Genomic DNA, 19,591 nt, shown 5'->3' on the forward strand with positions numbered 1-19,591 from the left:
TACCCAAACATCTGATAGACAGATAGGTGACAGATAGATGATAGATGAACAGGCAGGCAGATGAAAGATTATTGTACTAATAACAAAAATGGAAGGTAGTGAATACATGAAAAATAGATTAGGTGGATGATAGATAGGTAGGTAGATAGATAGATGATAGGTAGATAGATAATTGATACATACATACATACATACATAAAGTGTCTAAACAACACCAGTAACATAAGGTAGTAAATAGTGGGCCTTCAAAGGTTTATGTGTTAGTGTTGAAATTGACCAGGGCTGTGATGAGCTCGCAAACATACAATTCCTGCAGAGACCCTGTGATTTTGTCTAGTACTTTCCTTACTCCAGAGAGGTCTAACAGGGCAGCTTCTCTTTCTTCTACTGCAAACCATTTTTCACTTACATTTGAATCACCAGCTCTCCACCCTTAAGCTATCATAGCAGTATGGCAAGTTCAGAGTACTAGATAAAACACAAGAGGCCTGGTCAAACTTGAATCTTGGAGAAAACAAGTGAGTATTTTCTTTTTAAGCATAAGTGTGCTACAAGCAATATTGGTTTGAAATATAAATTTGATTGATCCTTCTCTGTATATGCCAAATCTTGCAGGGAAAGAAATACAATGGCTCCCATGAAGTCATTAATTTTGAGTTCAAACTTTCAGGGGATTGTCAATGTCTAAAATCGATGGCTCTGGGCCGGAAGCATGAGGTTTGCTAATTGGAGCACTGTTTCATTGGCTAATATCTCTTTTTATTAGATGGTACATGACTGCTTGCTTGCATGCATGCATGCATGTGAGTGCCCTGCATCATGAGAGCCAGAGATGGTGGATAATAAGGTTTCCCTTATGGTTGCCCCTAAACAAATATTAAGATAAAAGGATATTTCCAAATCAAAAGTTAAATGGCAAGGCAGTAACAAGAAAGTGGAGAAAAATTCCAGAAATATTTTTAAAAGGTTATATAAAATGATCTTCTTACCAAGAATGGAAGCCATAGAGCAAGTTAGGGAAAAAAAAGGTTTATTAATCTTTAGGACAAAGTATCTGACAATAAATTACTATCAATTTTATTGGTTACATCTTATTATTCAGTGATCAATAGGTAAAAGCTGGGTGTTGTGCTGAGGAAATGGAGATAAAAGGACTGAGACATTTCTCCTAGTAATTTATTGGAGAAGACCAAAACGTGCGTGTATTTGAAATATGGCATTAAAATGTGGACAGATTAAAAATAGGAACAAAAGTCGCACACCTGTGTTTTCATGCAAAACCAATTAGTAACAAGGTTACGTTCAGTGGAGCAATCATGTTTCTCACCAACACAGCGCAAAAGGAAATGTTTTTATTGGATTAAATATTTACTCAAATTGGTTTATGTCCAAACAACTCGAAAGGAACACGACCCTTGAAGTAACATATTTAGGGTATTATAAGTTCTGTACAAGTAAAATAATGAGCCACCTGTGAAAGCTAGGCTAGAGAGTTGGTCCACTTCTGTAAGTAAATATGAGGGCACAGCCATTCCCATGTGCACCTCCTGTTACATCAGAGACACGAAGCTGTAACACAAACTATAGAGTCCTCAATACCTCAACAGGGACATTTACAAGTAGCTGCCTTTAAACTATACGACTACTTTATTGTTTTCTTCCTTCCTCCTCCTCCTCCTCCTCCTCCTCCTCTTCCCTGGTTTGTGTACTGTTGCATTTTTATCATCTGCTAGGGACCAATCTTTGCTTTCATTTTGAATAAAAGAAATGAAATTAATAACACACGTTCTGGCAGAAAATAAAAGCACATTAATTTTTCAACTTAATACACCTGGCCTACTGTCGTAGTCAGGATTTCTATTCCTGTATAAAACATCATGACCAAGAAGCAAGTAGGGGAGGAAAGGATTTATTCAGTACACTTCCATGTTGCTGTTCATCACCAAAGGAAGTCAGGACTGGAACTAAGCAGGTCAGGAAGTAGGAGCTGATGCAGAGGCCATGGAGGGATGTTACATACTGGCTTGCTTCCTGTAGCTTGCTCTCTTGTAGAACCCAAGACTACCAGCCCAGGGATGGCACCATCCACAGTGGGCACTCCCCTGTTGATCAGTAATTGAGAAAATGCCTTACAGCTGAATCTCATGGAGGTATTTCCTCACCTGAAGCTCCTTTCTCTGTGATAACTCCAGCTTGTGTCAAGTTGACACACAAAATCAGCTAGTACAGCTACTTTGTGATATGTCTCGCAAAGCTTGGGGAAGTGCTCAGTGCACAGACACTTCTCTGAGTGCTACAGTTTGGGTACTCTGCATGCATGTGCATGTGCAGTGGTACCAGAATCTGGCTGTCTACAGATCAAATGAGTGATGTCAACTGCAAATTCTTATTACCCTATATGATGGTTCTTTCATTCCTGGTATAATCACACAGCTTTTAATATGTGATTCTGGATTAGAGTTCTAAATATCTATTGGATGCTTCCATTTCTTCTATCTTGCTCAGCTCAGCCTGCACTCAATTCCTACTCAGAGCCTATATAAATAAAGGCACATAAGGAACCTTTCTTGACCTCAGGGTACTTACAAAATAAATAAGAAACAAATAGTTGGTTGGTGAAAGCATTATGCAGAAGGCATCAACAAACATACAGGGGCACATCCATCAAATGGAAAATTGAAGGGAGACTTAGATGTGTCAAGAGCTAAATCTTAGAAGATGCAGGGAGGACAGGATTGTAAAAAGAATCAGAAGGCTTTTTCATTGGAGAAAATGTAAGCAGTCATAAAGAAGAAGAACAGAGGTTGGATGGTGTGCAGTTTTGCTGGAGCACTACAGAGAAACCAGGTAACACTGGACTTCTTGATCCTATGAGCTTTGATTTAGAGAAGTACTCTTTTAGGGTTTTGGACAGAATACAGAAAATATGCCTTTAAGAGAGAGAAAATCCTGGAGGTTAGAAATTCAGTTCAGAGGCTCTTACCTATGCTCAGTGAGGGATGATTAAAACAGAAGAGGGAAATGTCTACTTGGGGAAAATCAGAACTGTTCCTCTCTTGATTAGGAAGACTTAGATAAATCCTTTATGTTCAAAGGTTTCCATCTTGAACCACATTTACATTCACATCTACTCCCTAACAATGCTGAAGAAAATAGAAGTTGTCATTTAACTCAATACAAATTCTAAAAGAAAGCCTTGAGAAAAGTTTGTATCCTGGAACTCGATGCGTGGGACTTGAAAGCAGGAGCAGTTTTTGTCACCAGAATCCTGAGGATGACACTTGGTCCTGTTCCAACCAGGCTCATCACCTTTCCCCAGCCATCAAAAGTTGTTTACAGTTCTCAGTTCTCACCAGCAGTCTATTTCGTTTTTAACAGATTAGCACCTATAGTTTATGAACTTTGCCAACAGATGGCCCTGACACATACAAGTCTCACCTCCAAAACGTTTGGATTTTTAATCAGGATCTTCTTTGCCCAAGTGGCTTCTTCTCAGCCAGCATAAATAGCTCTAGGTCCGAGGCATTTCAATGAGGCTCAGGTGTTTTGGCTGTTGCAGACATAAGCTTCATCCCCTCCTCTTACCATCGTCCTCAAACTCCCTTTATATCAATTCCAAGTACCAAGAAAAGGGGTTGGAATAAACTCTTCTTGTAACGAACATCTTGGAGAACCATTGATCGTCCACACGCTATGGCTGTGAAGGCTCTAGGAGGAAGGTGGGTCCCCATCCTATTCCAGTGAGAATCAGTACTGCAACCTCAGCTTCTATCACCCACAGCGTGTCTCCCAGCCACTTTCAATTACATTCCTATTGGAGACTGTCTTTCTTTCTGTGCTATTGAAGGACTTGATAATCTCTGCTGGCCTTGATAATCTCTGCTGAATACAGTTGAATTTTAACTATTTGCAAAGTGATGTGCATGGGCTAAGAGAACATTAGCTGGTTCATAAACCATATATAATTTCTTAAATGTTATGCATATGAGTGTTTTGCAATGAATGTCTGTGTGCCACTTCCATGCTAGTCCCTCAGAAGCCATAAGAGCGTAGGTTCAGTGAGAGATACTGTCTCAAAAAATTAAAATTTTGATTTCTTAAACACACACACAAATATAAGGTTGTTTTGGGTTGTTTTGTTTTTGTTTGTTTGTTTGTTTTTTTTAATCCCGGGTGTGGGGCATACAAGGCTTCAGCAGCTGACTATGATTTGCCTCGTTCTCTGTTCTCTGGTTGGGGATTAGGAGTGGGGAGAGGAGACAGGATTTGTCAGCTGCAGATAGTTTTTGCAATTGTGTGACATTTGGAATTTTGAGGACTTGAGGGTATATAAATTCTAGGGCCTTGAGGGTTGGTGGGTGGGTGGTTGGTTGCTTTTGTTGTTGTTGTTGTGGTGGTGGTGGTGGTGGTGGTGGTGGTTATGGTTATGGTTATTATTGGTGGTGGTAGTGGGCTGTTGGTCACAGTTTGTTAAGTAGTCATGCACAAAGAAGAAATGCCAACAAGAAGAAATTACATATCCTGACAGTGAAGATCAAACTTGCATCATGGAACTCAGTGACCCTACTCAGCAGGAAGGAGTCTAAGGATAACATTGCCCCTTTCTAACCCCTGATTTTATTCAGGGATCTCTTTTCTTTTCTTTCTATCCTTTCTTCCTTTTATCTAGTGTTAGAGGATTAAACAGGTAGAAGAAAAGGGATAGAGAAGGGTAGAAGAAAGAAGAACCTACAATGTAGCAAATGCCAGCTACATAAGAGTGCATCGGATCCCCTGGGACCTGAGTTATAGATGGTTGTGAGCTACCATCCAAGTGGCTGGAAATCAAACCCATATCCTCTAGAATAACAATCAGTGCTCTTAACCTTTGGATTGTCTCTCCAGTCCTGTAACCATATGTAATTCTTAAAGGTTAGGTATTGTTCTAGACCCTGCAAATAAAAAGATGCATCTCATATGCATAGGGCCAGTGTTCCTTGGGCATATGGTCAAGCAGAGAAGCAGATAAACTGTTGGCTACATCTTCTAGTATACAGGCTCACAATGAGTCCCCAGAGGCATAATTGACAAACTGATTTTGAAACCTTCATAGAAGAAATAATGTTGGATATGGAGTCCCAAAGAATAATTGTCCCAACCCAAGAATCAGGAAGAATAAGTCTGCAACATGTTGACATGGCCACAGGGACTATTTGTATTGCTTCTTATACATGCACCTTGATTAGATAATAGCATTGGCCAGGGATGTGGTCAGGAGATCTGTGACATCCAGAGGAATGCTGGCTTCTAGGTCTAGGGAGACATCTCTCAAGAGAGAACTATACACATAAAACCAACAACTGGCTTTGTATGAGGGCAGCTTCCCTGCTTCCTCTTCTGCTCCAGTCTCCAAGTCCAAAGTAGAGGTAGGTTTCCAAAATGGTGTTTCTTTGCTTTCTTTGCAAGACAAGAGACACAGAATTCTTGGGGTTGGTTATTTCCATCTTTCGTTAGGCAGCTTTCAAGTTGTGATGTTCCTAATAATTTATCAAAGTGTGGTATATAGACACCCAGCCTTACTTTCAAATTGCTGATCTTGAAAATTCTTGACTCTACCCCAGACCTGCTAGGTCAGATCAGTGTTCATTATAGAGAGCCTTTAGTACCATTTTGATAGATTCTTGGCAAGTTAGTTGATCAAATAAATGCTTTGCCTCTTATAGCAACACTTCCATGAGCTTCAACTTCCTGGACTGACCCCTAAAGCCAACTTCATGTGATAGTCTCCTCTGTGTTACTGAGCTCCTCTGAGTTTTCTTACTGTATGTACCCTTTCCTAGCAATTGACCTTTCTTTTCCACATTTACTGTATCATTAACGGGAGGAGGCAGTAATGTGTATGACAGTGACACAGTACAGACTTGTAAAGAGTAGAGAGACAGTACAGGGAATCTGGTATGTGCCACACCTACTCCAGTAGTGACTCGTCAACAAGTCTGAAAACCTGGACAGCAGTCCTGAGGCAAATGAGTTTCAAAAGAAACTCAGCCTCCTGGAACCTTGCATCTCCATAGCTAGAAATACCCAAGATTTGTCCCTGCAATATCTTGGAGAGTCCTGCATGCTTTCTTACAGTATTTTAATGGATAAGAGTTAGAAATCTCAAGGCAAGCTTAGCAAAGCATACTTTTAGAATCTTCATTTCACCCAAGTTACTTTCATATGCAAGTATTTACCAAGGCCTAGGAAATAGGGGGGTTGTGGTATTGCATTATTCATGAGAAGGCCTGCTAGAGCAGAACCCCCTGGTGCTAGCTCTCACAAGGCTCAAAGGAGTAGCACAAATTGTGACTAGGGTGTGAAATCCTTACCTGTCGTTAGCTGACCCTAGGCAGAACTGCTTTATCTTAACTGTAAACATTACCTGGCTCCTGTAAGTCCCTTTGAAGTCATTCCTCTGTTTTGTGTCAAGTAACTTCAATGTACTTTGACTACTGTGACATCCTACCCCTTTGTTCTCTGTACTATATAACACTGGTGTTCACTTTATGAGAATACATCCAGATTTTACAAGCTCTTTCATGTTGGTCTGTTTGTCATTCACCAAATCCTTGCTCGCCTGCAACCAGAGACCCAGTTCCACGCAGATCAGGGACCCAAGTGAGATCCCTCTGCAGCAGGTATGGTGATCTTACCCTTTAGAAAAGATCTAATATTAGCAATTGTCCATGACTGCTCTACCTTTTCATTCTGAGCACAGATTGGTGGATGGTTCTATGTTAATGCATAAAAGCCATGGAAGGGATACTTTGTACTCCCTGTGCACTTCACCCAAATTATGAAACCTGACTAAACCATCTCTATAAAGTACACAAAAAGTGAGTTATGGTGTAGATTTTGAGTACCTTTTCTTTTTTTAAAGGCATTTTTTATTAGATATTTTCTTCATTTACATTTCAAATGTTATCCCCAAAGCCCCCTATACCCTCTCTCCATCCCACTCCCCAACCCACCCACTCCCACTTCCTGGCCTTGGCATTTCCCTCTACTGGGTCATAAGATCTTCACAATACCAAGGGCCTCTTCTCCCATTGATGACCGATTAGGCCATCTTCAGGTACATATGCAGCTAGAGACTCGAGCTCAGGGGGTACTGGTTAGTTCATATTGTTGTTGTACCTACATGGTAGCAGCCCCCTACAACACCTTGGGTACTTTCTCTAGCTCCTCCATTGGGTGCCCTGTGTTCCATCCAATAGCTGACTGTGAGTATCCACTTCTGTGTTTGCCAGGCACTGGAATAGCCTCACTCTCTTGTGAGTACTGTTTCTTCTTTCATTGTCTTGAGCTCTTTAGGATTATGTAAAATAACCACCACTAGGTCCCTTCTATCACTACTTATTCCTCTTCCCAACGCATAATTGTGTTTGCTTCTATGTTTAGCCCATCAAAAAGGCCTATAGATACAGCTTCATTAATGAAGATATTTAGAGAACACATTTCTATACAATTGTAATATGTATAAGGAACCCTAATTTAAGAGATTAGAATTGACTAAACACTAGTTGACCCACAGGTTGCCATGAAGGCTCTTTCATCAGACATCTCTTTGGGAAGTACATTCTAGATCCAGCAATCACCTCCAAAGCAGAATTATTTTCAATGTCTTGCTCAGGTCATTTCCAGAGTACCTAAAAGCCTTAAAGAATTTAATCCTTGAACAAGCTTCTGTCTTCGCTCTTAATAGGGAATGATGTCTTTAGTGTGTGTTGTGTGTGTACATGTGTACACATGTATAGGGCAGAAGTCAGTATCAGAGGATCTGCCTAGTCACTCTCCACCTTAAATTTTTAAGACCATTTCTCTCAGTGAACCTAGAAACAACCTAATGGGATGAACTCATTGAACTACAATTTCTATGGATCCTCTTGTCTTTGTCTCCCAACTCTGGGATTATAGGAATGTGCTGTTTGCACTGTTTTGTTATTGCTGCTGCTGTTGTTGTTGTTGTTTCTTGACGATGGTTGGTCAATCTCAGGCCCTCATGCTTCTTTATCATCTGAACCATCTTTTTCACCCCATCCACGATGACTTAGTGAATGTTTTTAAACTTACTTTGGCTTAGACATTTCCTTGAACAGGCCTATGGAACACAGAGACATATGGGACATAGTCTTTGTTTTAGCCTCAATGTTACCCTTTGCTTTAAGACACAGGCACAGTTCTAGAAAGAAAAGTATTCTAGAACTCAAAGGGGAAAAGAAAAAAAAAACCATGAAATTGTGTCTCCCACTTGCTTCAGGAAAGACAGTCTTGAATTTGGGTTCACTCTCAATGAGTTCTACCCTTTCCTCCTATCACTGTAGCTGACTACTACCACTGGCAATGTAACCCAAAGTAAACGTGTGAGATTAGCTTGAAAAACTGTCTCCTGTGCAAAAAGTTCAAGGTAAGTCAAGCAACTTTCAAAGACACACTGGTATAACCATTCAACATGGTGCTCTGGGTAGGAAACCAAGGGCCCATGCTCAGGTGAATCTGGTGCTATGCTGTGAGCAAGAAGGTTTGAGTGAGGCATGCACACTTTATGAAATGGGACATTGGTGACTCGTGTATGGATGGGTTGGTGACTTGCATTCAAACTGAGTGTTCATTTGAAATACCTCCTTGCCAAGAAATAGCAGTCCTTGCTCTTATCACAGAGTCCTGTGTGAGTTCATTTCAGAATGTCACAGTACCATCAAAATGTGGAATTTTCCATGACTTCAAATCCAACCTCTTCCACACAATGTACAACTTCAATTTTACTTTCATTCGAAGGTTTCTGCAAAACAAAGCAACTTCCTTTTAGAGAACATTTCATCTTTTTTTCCTTTTTCTTTCTTTTCTTTTCTTTTTTTTCACATTTGGATTGAAGTAACTTTTAAAGAACAGTAGTCTGTTTAGAAACTAGGAAAAGTCAAGTGGGAAGAAGAAACTGTAGCTATAAACTTATCTCCTAAATATACCCTATTCCATCTTCTCAGTCCTTCTTGGAGAATAAAGTTTCTTTTACAATTGTGATGAAGTAACAGGGACACACAGCTTTATCTTTATGAAATACATTATTATTGTTGTTGAGGGTCTTTTGCCATTGAGATATATCGCCCTAGCCCTTGTATAGGTATGTGGATTTTTTTCTTTATAACATCATGTACTCATCCAGCACATTTTCAACACCCATTCCAGTGCACAAAAAGGGAATAATTGTAAAATATTGGAAATAATCTGAAAAACACAGCAAAAATATTTCTGAATCACATATACTTTATATTATATAGTGGGCATAATGTGGGGGAAGACACCTACAAGGTGTCAATTTTTTTTCAACAAAGCTACAGTAATCCTGATAACATTGTTTTGTCAGGTTCTCATCTGTGCCTCCTATATACAGAAGAGGAACAGGAAAAATTCTCGTTCTTAGAGTAATTAACAAAGATCAGTTACAAGATGATATATATGAAATAGAAATTCAGGTTTAAATGACAAGAGCCCTTATAAGACTTTTCCAAAATGTAGATGTAGAGACAATAATATCTATAGCTAATTTTACACAAAAATATACATACACACACATACATGCATGTGAATGTGAGACAGACAGAGACGTTCATTCATACATACATACAGGTATTAACTGGCGCATGTATACATAGGCATACAGAGGAATCTTGATAACCTGATACTCATCCCTGGGTACTTAGGATGTCACCTCTTTGTATCTTTTAGTATTACCTCATATTCAGTCACCACAGGGAGATCTTTGATATTACTCTTCGGGGCAGGAACCGGTGGAAACAACCTGGTCCATAGATGACACCTGACAATAGGAAAGCAACTGGATGAGTGTAAATAATCCACTTGCCTAGATTTCTACTCAAACACTGAGTAAATTAGTTCCATGTGTAGCTGTGTTATAAATTTAGATTCTCCCTCGGCCAGGATTTCTAAACATCTTTACCATTGAAGACCTTGGGATGCAGCCAGGCTGCGATGTGTCTTCTGAGATGTCCAAGGATGGCAGAACTGATTCATATTGGCACTCATTGGCAAACCTGACGTCTGAAGCTGGTCAGTACCATCTTTCTCTTGCCTCCTCAGTCACTGCTCATTCTAGCTTTCCTCCTTTAGCAGTGATGATTTCACCGTTCCCTCTTTTCTTTCCCTTTCTTTTGAACTGCTGCCTGTCACCCACACTCAGCATCTAAGTATAACTTGGTAATGAGTAATGCCATTTACTGTGGCGGTTACATCCTAAGATCTTAGGATAAACCAGAACTTAGTCTTAGTGAGGGATGGAAAGGGAGGGGAGGATGTGGGGGGAGATCAGATGTAGCCATTTGCAGGCTGGAAGATGAGATATGCGATCTATGAAGTCTTTAGAGAACTTGCATTTGACCTAAGGATAGTCACCTCACTGGACCAGGAACTTGAAAGCCAAGGCAGAGAGGTCAGACTCTGACCACAGAGGCCCATATGGGAAGGCAGGGTAGTGATTTAAAACTTGGTTTAACCGCTGCCTTTTTATAGGAGATGTCAAAAGGCAAAGAAGCATGAAAAGGGAACCATGAAGGAAAAGAACACAGTGCCCAAAACCTATGTAGAAATTAAAATAGCAGATTTGAGGAGCGTGAGGTGGCTGGGGAGTGTGCTGTGTCTTGTGTAGCTGCTGTGTGCCAAGTTTGATTTTTGGCTCCTCTCTTCCCTGCCAGTAAAGACATCCTAAAACAGCATGATGTTAATCTCACCTGGTAACCAGGAGCCCTTACACAGGAAGGAGATGCAGCCCTGGAATGGAAAGGATACCTACACTCTGCAGATGACTGAGAAAGTTAACAAGACAAAGCAGGCGGCTGTCGGGAGCACGAAGAGACGCCATTCTACCAAGGGCTTCCTTTCCTTTCCTGGTTTGAAGGTGAGGAGAGAGAAAGCAAAGTCAAAGGTCAGGGAGGATAAATACAATTAGAAGGATGGGGCATCAGAGGGCTTGGGTTTGAATTGAAATTGCTGGGTGATATTGGTCAAGGATGAGCAGCTGAGTTCTGAGCCTCGGACGGCTCCTCTGCCAAAGGAGCTAACGCCCATCTCACAATATTGTTCTAAGGGGAAAGGACACTAAGGGCTTTTCAGTTATTACTAATTTAAGGCTGATTAATTCAGTCAATCAGCCAGTGTTTTGGAGCCCACCTGTACCCTGTGCCACCTGGGTGCTGGTGTTTAGAGCTTCAGATGCCTACCTAGAAGGGTGTTAGGTGAAAAAGCTACAAAAGCTCAAGGCTACTCCGCAACCTCATTAGACTACAATGAAATCTATTTCTATAGTGACCTCTACCTACTTGGAAATGAACCTTATGGAGGAAGTATGAGAAAATATTCATAGTGATGCAAGTCCGAGAATCTACAGTACACACTGTATGGCTGTAATTATCCTCAACGCTCCCTTTTCCCTTATTTCCCATTTCACAGAACAGGAAGTAAACAAACACACAAACAAACAAGCAAACTGTCATTGTCAGCTCAGGAAGTGTCCTATTCTCTAATGGGCTATCTCTATACTGGAGAGACTTCTATGACCTTTAAAGACTACATCAGACTGTGAAAAGCAAGGTAGAATGGGAGGGCAAGGGAGGTACTTGTTAGTCTATTTAATTTCAGGAATGCAGATCTGAAAAATCAAAGGTTTCTGAATAAATGGCGCTAGTGGAAGTAGTGTTCGTTTGTGTTAACTGCTGGACTCACTTTCAGAGACCAAAATCAATTCCTGAGTTACAGTGAGTTCTCTTTCCTAGAGAGAGAGAGTTGATTCATTCATTCATTCATTCATCCATCCTTCCGTCCACCCACCCATCCATCTATCCATCTGTCCATTTAGCAAGTATCTGTTAGACCCTTGTCAGGTACACAAGTTACAGTGACTCGGTGATTAAGAGAATGCATTTGACACCTCCCATCCTTCAGCTTGTAGTCCATCAGGGGAGATCTGCAGAAAGCAAATAATGACTCAGGCCATGATTTGAGGAGAGTTGTACTAAGTAAGCACTGTGGCAAGTTCAAGCCATGTTACTCCAGGATAAAAAGCAAGAAAAGCAAACAAACCTTAGTTTGCTACAATTTCTTCTATACAACATGAAATGCATGTAAATGGGGATCTTTGAGCACTTGTGTATATCCTAGGGCTTTAAAAAAAAACAACAACAAAAAAAACACTTCAAGTCATTCAAAGCCCTACAAAGCGTCCAGTTATCACAGGAGAAAGAAATTACTTTTCTAATAGACCTTAGGGCTGCATGNAAAAAAAAAAAAAAAAAAAAAAACACTTCAAGTCATTCAAAGCCCTACAAAGCGTCCAGTTATCACAGGAGAGAGAGGTCTGGATTTAATGCTGGCAGCTCTTGCCTCTCCTCATCTCTTCCCTGTCCTTGGTCAGGTTTCTTCTCCACTTTCCCAAAGCTTTAATCTCCTCCTTCATCTCTTCCTTTCTGCTTTCAAATATTCACAGAATCCTTTATCTTGACTAAACTATGACCCTGCTCAACCATCTTCCCTAGATGTCATCAAATACTGTCTTCTCTCACTGCCCAGACTGGATTCTTGAATAAAGATTCAGGCTTCTGTGTCCCCGACCTGGGGTGCCTTGTCTGGCTGCAGTGGAAGAGGATCCACCTAACCCTGCAGAGACTTGATTTGCCATGGTGGAGGGATAGCCAGGGGAGCCCCTACCCTCTTAAAGGAGAAGGGGAACAGGGAGGGGGAGGGATTATGTGAAGGGGCAGCAATCAAGATATAAAAATAATTAATAAATAATGGAAAAAGTTATTCAGGCTTCTGTATTTTCATACCTCAGAAATTCCTTTTATAATATCACTGGAAATGTCTTTCTAAAACACCCCAAAAGATTCCTGATTTCTGTCCTAGCTTTATGTCCTCTGTTCTCTCCCTTAAATTTCTTCTTTTCCTTTAATGTAAGTTTTGAGGCAAGGTCTCATGTACTCCTAGACCAGCCTCAAACTCAGTATGTTAGGGAGGATGAACTTGAAATTCTGATCTTCCTGCCTCTACGACCTGAGTGTTCTACTGCATCTCCTTTATGACCTGCTGGGGATTAAATCCATTTCTTTGTGCATCCCAAACAAGCATTCTACCAATTGGGGCTGGAAAGATGGCTCAGCAATTAAGAGCACTGACTGCTCTTCCAGAGGTCCTGAGTTCAATTCCCAGCAACCACATGGTGGCTCACAACCAACCATCTGTAATGGGATCTGGTGTCCTCTTTTGGTGTATCTGAAGAGAGTGGCAGTGTACTCATATAAATAAAATAAATGAATCTTTTAAAAAATGTTATATGTTAATTGCTCAAAAAAATCACAGGACTCATTATGACTTATTCATATATATATATATATATATATATATATATATATATATATATATATTCCTATCATATCATTGCCTTCTCTATTTTGAATTCAAACTGCCCACAGCTGAGTTCAGGGAAGCCATGGCTCTTTGCTGAAAGGATCCCATTCTTCAATGGCACTTCCTTCTTTATAATTGCAGCAGGTTCCCTTTCAGTGCACCCTCGGCCATTTCTTATCACAGTCTGTTCTTTGAGCATCGACAAGTTTGTTTTTAGACCTACAGATTTTAATTCCATGAAACCCCAAAGTCTTTTCTTTTCCTGACACTGCCCTGACATGTAGCTCTAGGTTTAGACTATAAAATCCCCACAGCCCACACTCACTTGTGTATTTTGCAAACCTGAGAATATTCACAGCCAAATTTGTGTTCTATGTTTCATCAAACCTACTGTTACCCAGGTATGAGGCTGCACAGCTGTAATCTCAGAATCTGAAAGGACAGGGGAGAAGGAGGGTGGGTTAGAGACGCCCCCTCCCCAGGGCTATAACAAGGGAGAAGGAGGGTAGGTTAGAGACGCCCCTTCCCCAGGGCTATAACAAGGGAGAAGCTGTCTCAAAACAGCAAAAGAAACGAAAGCAGTCAGTAATTACTCCTTTCACCAGCTTCTTCATTTCAATCTCTGTCTTTTCAATACCCAAATGGAACCCTTGGAAACACTTAGATATTTCCATAGACATTTTCTTCCATAGACATTTTAAAGCTCCCGTTCCTTCCTCACACCCTCAGCATCCCTGATTCCTATGTACAGTCATAAATGTAAGGCTTTATGCTTCTCACTCCTGCTTAGTCTAGAGACCTCCGTTCCAGACCCAGCTTGCAGTGAAGCTGGACATTTTGGTAACCTCACCTCAGACCGAGTTATAACACCAGATCCTACAAATCTACCACACTCCTGATTCTTTTTTTTTTTTTTTTTCTGGTAATATTTATTCTATCCTGGCCACCGCCACTTCCGTACACGCCCTTTACACGAGACTAATTTTACAAAAGTGGTATATTTTTACCTGTAGTAGATTGGAAGTTATACAGTACAAAAATATAAAAGTCATCACTCTCAAGGATTAACTAAAAACTTCTTCTCTGCACATATTTTATATGTACATTTTTGAGGGGCCAGACATAGTATGCACCCTTAATTTACTCCCAGGGCTCCCTGTGCAGATATAGAAAAACTAAAACAGAAAGGGAGTGAAGTCAATTGAGGAACACACAACTGTCATTCAGGGCAACAAGAAACAAAGCCAATGACTGCATCCCTCAATCTAAGGTAGAGTTCCCAGCCCATTCCCCTCCCACTGTAACTGAGGGTGTGCTGTGTGCGCTGGCCTTACTTCATATATTCTGGCATTTCTTTATGGAGCTCAGGCACTCTTCATTCATCCTATTCTAGGCGTTTAATTACTTAGTATACTCTAGGTGTTGCTTTGTTATCAAGAACCACGCCCTGAGCATCGTCACCTTTGTGGCTGGGTCTACTTCTACTGCGGTGGGGAGAAAGCTTGTTTTGTGTCAGATGTATGTTTCGGAAGCCTCCTCTTTACTCAACAGTATTTGAACGTGATCTCGTGCATTGAATTTACTTGACAAGTTATGTTTTCTTTGAGGTGAAGCTCGCAATGCTTGTGTTCTTGAGCATAAGTTCTTCTCTTCACATGGTCATATGGGGAGGGAGCCTGAAGAGGCTACACACTCTGGAAGTAATTAAAGGTGTATACTGTATCTGGCCACTCAAAAAAAAAAAAAATCTCCTTCCAAACACTGACCATGACTATATGAGGTTGGCTGCTCTACAAATGTCCAGTGTCCTTGACTTTCGCAAGCTATAGGTGGCACTGAGGCACTTTGGTAAAATCCTGAGCTAGAGCTAGAGAGATGGTTCAGCAATTAAAAGCTTATATTGCTCTCACAGAGGTCTGGAGTTTGCTTCCCAGCACCCGTATGAGGCTGCATAGAGCCATCTTACAGCCCTGCCTTTAAGTGATCTGAGCCCTTCTGGCCTCTGAAGGCATCACAGGCATGTACATGAACACATTCTCAGACACACCCACATACTTAGAAAAAAAAAATCTTTAAAACCTCAAGTTTTGTTTTTGTTTTTGTTTGTTTTGTTTTTTAACGTTTTTGTCTCTGTCACAAGCAGGCATTTGCACACACTGGAATAGTGAGATGTGCCTGTCACTCCAGCATTTGAGAAACAGAGACCGGAGGATAAAAGCAAGACAGAGGCCAGACTGATCCACGTAGCAAATTACAGGCTAGTCAGGACTACATAGTATATTGTTGTTGTTGTAGTTGTTTTCTTCTCCTAAAAAAGGCATTGAAAATCATTAACCATGTCGTCTATTTGTTCAGAACTATTTTACAAAGACACACAACAAAACTTTGGGTCCTGTAAAAAGAACAGAAAGTGTTGTAACTGTTATCATGGTCACACACTCAATCATTTGTGGCTCAGATTGTACAATATCCACTAGCCTGATATGCCGAGTCCTGATAACAGTACCGTTACCCTCTGACCATGATTACAAAAAAATCTTTTCAACTGGCTTAGCCACCTTACCTCTTAGGTAGATAAGTGAAGATTCTCAGTAAAGGAGCAAATAGCGTGGAGGGCAAGGCAACTGATTTTAGTTCCTTCAACTAATAAACTTCTCACGATGTGGAAATTACTGCATAGGAAGTGTATTCATAGCCAGCGTTTGGAAGGAGTTACCCAAGCCTCTCCAGGCTAGCCTCCCATATTACCATGGGAAGAGCAGAACTCGTGTTCAAGAACACAAGCATTATGAGCCTTGCCTCAAAGGAAATATACACTGACAGGCAAATTCAGTGCGAGAAATCACGTTCGCATACTGTCGACTAAAAATTGACTTGTAAATTATTATCGGTTCAGTTATTAAAATTTTACCTCTACATTTTTTCAGCATTTATTTCTTTTATGATTGAAGATTGTAGGCACCAAGGTACATGTATATAGATCAAAAGACAATACGTGGTCCATGTGTGAGCATCAAGGGACAACACAAGGTACACAAGGTACATGTGTGCACACCAAGGGGCAACATGTAGGATTGGATTCTCTCCTTTCACCATGTGGGTCTCAGAGATTGAACCAGGTCATCATGATCATGCTTGGCAGCAAGAACCTTTACCTGCTCACTAGTTGTTTTATGAGAGAGAGAGAGAGAGAGAGAGAGAGAGAGAGAGAGAGAGAGAGAGAGAGAGAGAGAGAGAGAGAGCAAAATTATTTAGCATTTCAGTACGCTAAAAGTTGAACCAGGTTTTCAGATGTCCTAGGACACATGACCTCCGAGCTGGGATGCATGACCTCAGAGGTTTCCTCTCTAATCTCCTGGGCAAGGCTCTAAATTCAATCCTGAGGCTGGGATTGGGATGTAGAAATAGAAAGAAGAAAGAAGAAAAGAAAAAGTTCTAGGCAACTGGAATCATCTGTCTGACTTAAGGGGCATTTTCTTTTTTTTTTTTTACATGCTATTAATCATGAAGTCACAGATGTTTCTTACGAAATGGTTGGGTACTCTCAGTTGATTATACAGATGTGTTTTTGAGAGGGCAAGTGTCATAGTCTACCTATGGAAAAGCCCTCAGCTCCTCCACGTCACTTCTGGGTGTTCTGCAGGCCTTACTTACACAGTGTATTCAGAGACCTCAGTCATATGGTTCTGTAGACTTTGGTTTCCACATTTGACATCTCAGCTAGTTAACTGTAAAACAAAGAATCTCATGGAAATTCTGTGGGAAGTGTGCACTGCATGGGACGGGAGGGTGACAACAGAGGTCAGGAAATCTCTAGGTGATGTTACACTAGCCTTGCTCTGACTGCCTTTGCTTGCTCTGAAGCTCCATCAAATGACTCATACTTTGGCGTTGCAGTCTCTCTGGCTCTAGCATCCTGCCGTCTATTAGTTGGGACCTGCAGCTCTAAGGAGGTGGATTTGATTCGGAGGCCAAAGCAGCCTTAATCCATGCAAGTTTGTACTTTCACTGCTTCAGTATTGATTTTGAATCTGACTCCAATTCAACAATAGGTTTCAAGCAAAAGGACTAATTAGCAAATTGATGGAGCCCCTCAAATAAAGCAGCCCTGCTGTGTTTTTAAACCAGCAGGTGATGGGAGAAGTTTAAATGGCATCAACAGGGTTGAGTAATTAAGATGGTGTCAATACAGTAGTCTATGATACAGGGTTTAACTAGCTTCCTATGACTTTCCATTGGTCAGAGGGTGAAGCTGTGGTGTCACACATGAAAGGTTTCCAATTTAAGCAAAAGTCAAAAGTCGCCTTCTGGGATTGAGCTTTCTGTGGCAGCTTTCAAGTGGACTCTGAGAGACCTCCTGGTTTAAGAAGGCAAGGGGTGGGGGCAGAGAGCAAAAAGTAGAGGCATAAAACCCAGGACCCACTGAAAAATGCACAAAGCTGCAGTATCCTGGTGAAACTGGGTTCAGGTGAAGGATAGTGTGGCAAAGCCATGAGACTGCCCTGAGTCTGTAAATGGCTTGGCAAGCTGAGTGGATGCTGGTGGTTTTCATAACCCCCATCAGGCTCAGACTGGCTAAATCAGAATAAGGCCAGTACAGTTTTTGTCTCCTCTGCAGACTTCTCAGAAAGAACCAGTGCCTTTCAGAGCTCCCACAAACCCAGAATTCTTCTCTGTGAGCCACTGTGGAGCCGTTATTTTTTTTCCTGTGGACCCGCTGAAGTAACTGCAGGCTGGCTGCAGAGGGTGATGCTATCCAGTAGACACAGAAGGGAGAGGATTAAGCCAAGTTCTGTCTCTTGGTGTTGAGGAGACCTTCCTTGAGCAGTGAATTAGTATCACTTTGTGTATTGCTTTGAAGCTGTGGGTAGGAGTGATACATGCAAAGTGCTTAGCATCTGTGCAAGTCTACAGCAGCCAATCAATCCCTGTTTGTGGTAATTATGATGGAGATGAGTACATTGTGTCAGAACAAAGGCATTGAGTTAATTTCCCTAGATCCTCAAGGGAAAAAACCCACAATTGTAGTGCTGTCTGAATGCTCAGGTTAGGAGACATAAATACCAGATATTCTGGGTATAAAGGAAGAAGGGGGGTCAGAAGTCATGGTTAATCCTGTACCTCAATGATAGGAGTTGAGATAAACATTGCATTGGGCTATCAAGGTGACTTATTCCTACAAGCCTGAAAACCTGAGTTCAGAAGCCACATAGAAGTCTGGCACAGATGTGCAGGCATTTTTAATCCTGGCAAAATCCTGCAGGAATATGGGCAGATGAGATAGGAGAATCTGTAGAAGTCTGAGGGTGAGCTAGCCTGATTTGTACAACTGCACAAAGACAAATGGGAGAGCCAAGATCCGAGGACTGGCCTGTGACTTCCACAGTGGACTGAGGCACATGCCCGCCCACACCCATACACTTATGAATCAGGGGTTTCAAACCCTGGACAGATGGCTGAGGTGCCTATTTAACATATCAAATGGAATTGATCTCCAGGTTCTCCCAGCATCCCTCAGTCCCTACTCTTTACAAGGCATGGCTGGCACACACCACCCTCTATCATGAACTTTCCAACTATGGACTGGGCTTCCCCTCCCCCAGGGGCTCTTCTCTATATAATCCAGACATTTGGCAACTTCCTTCTCTCTCCCTTCTTCTCCCTGTCTCTACATTTCTTTCCTTCTGCATGCATGTGCTCTCTCTTTCTCTACTTAACTCCTCTGTCTCACAGTCTACATCTCCATTTCCCTGTGCTCCTCCTGTGAGATAAGTGTATCTTCCTTCCCAGATCTGCCTCCAATAAGCCTGCCTTCATATTCTCAATTTAGCTTGAATTGGCTTGTTTCAATGGCAGAAAAAAAAAAAAAACTATTAATGAACAGGCACACACACACACACACACACACACACACACGTGAACTGGCGTATCACACATAGACACAAAATGAGTGTCATGCACAACATGAAACATTTAGACAAAAACTGCCTGCAGAGGTCAATGTAAACATCTCCAGTGCTTGGCCTACATGGAGCCTGAGCAGGCCAAGACCTAGTAAAATGAAACCTCTCTGCAGCAGTCTACAGTGCAAGCAAGATCTATCTCCTTCTCCCTTTCCCTCTCCCTCTCCCTCTCCCTCTCCCTCTCCCTCTCCCTC

General features: G+C 41.4%; 1 protein-coding gene across 2 annotated transcripts in view; it reads right to left on the bottom strand.

The window, feature by feature from the left end:
- Nucleotides 1-8,719: 8,719 nt before the first annotated feature.
- The window catches only part of Il5ra (interleukin 5 receptor subunit alpha), a 29,254-nt gene continuing 18,382 nt past the window's right edge, over nt 8,720-19,591 (bottom strand). Inside the window, exons 8-10 of one of the 2 annotated variants that reach the window (XM_021191734.1) lie at nt 10,829-10,922; nt 9,754-9,838; nt 8,720-8,803 (exon numbers count right to left, since the gene is read on the bottom strand). In XM_021191734.1, the coding sequence (XP_021047393.1) occupies nt 8,720-8,803; nt 9,754-9,838; nt 10,829-10,922 (263 nt within the window). Of the gene's footprint in view, nt 8,804-9,753; nt 9,839-10,828; nt 10,923-19,591 lie in introns of those variants that run through there. The other variant, XM_021191735.1, reaches the window with a different exon arrangement.

The sequence above is a fragment of the Mus pahari genome, chromosome 2, assembly GCF_900095145.1.
Source record: "Mus pahari chromosome 2, PAHARI_EIJ_v1.1, whole genome shotgun sequence".
NCBI lineage: Eukaryota > Metazoa > Chordata > Mammalia > Rodentia > Muridae > Mus > Mus pahari.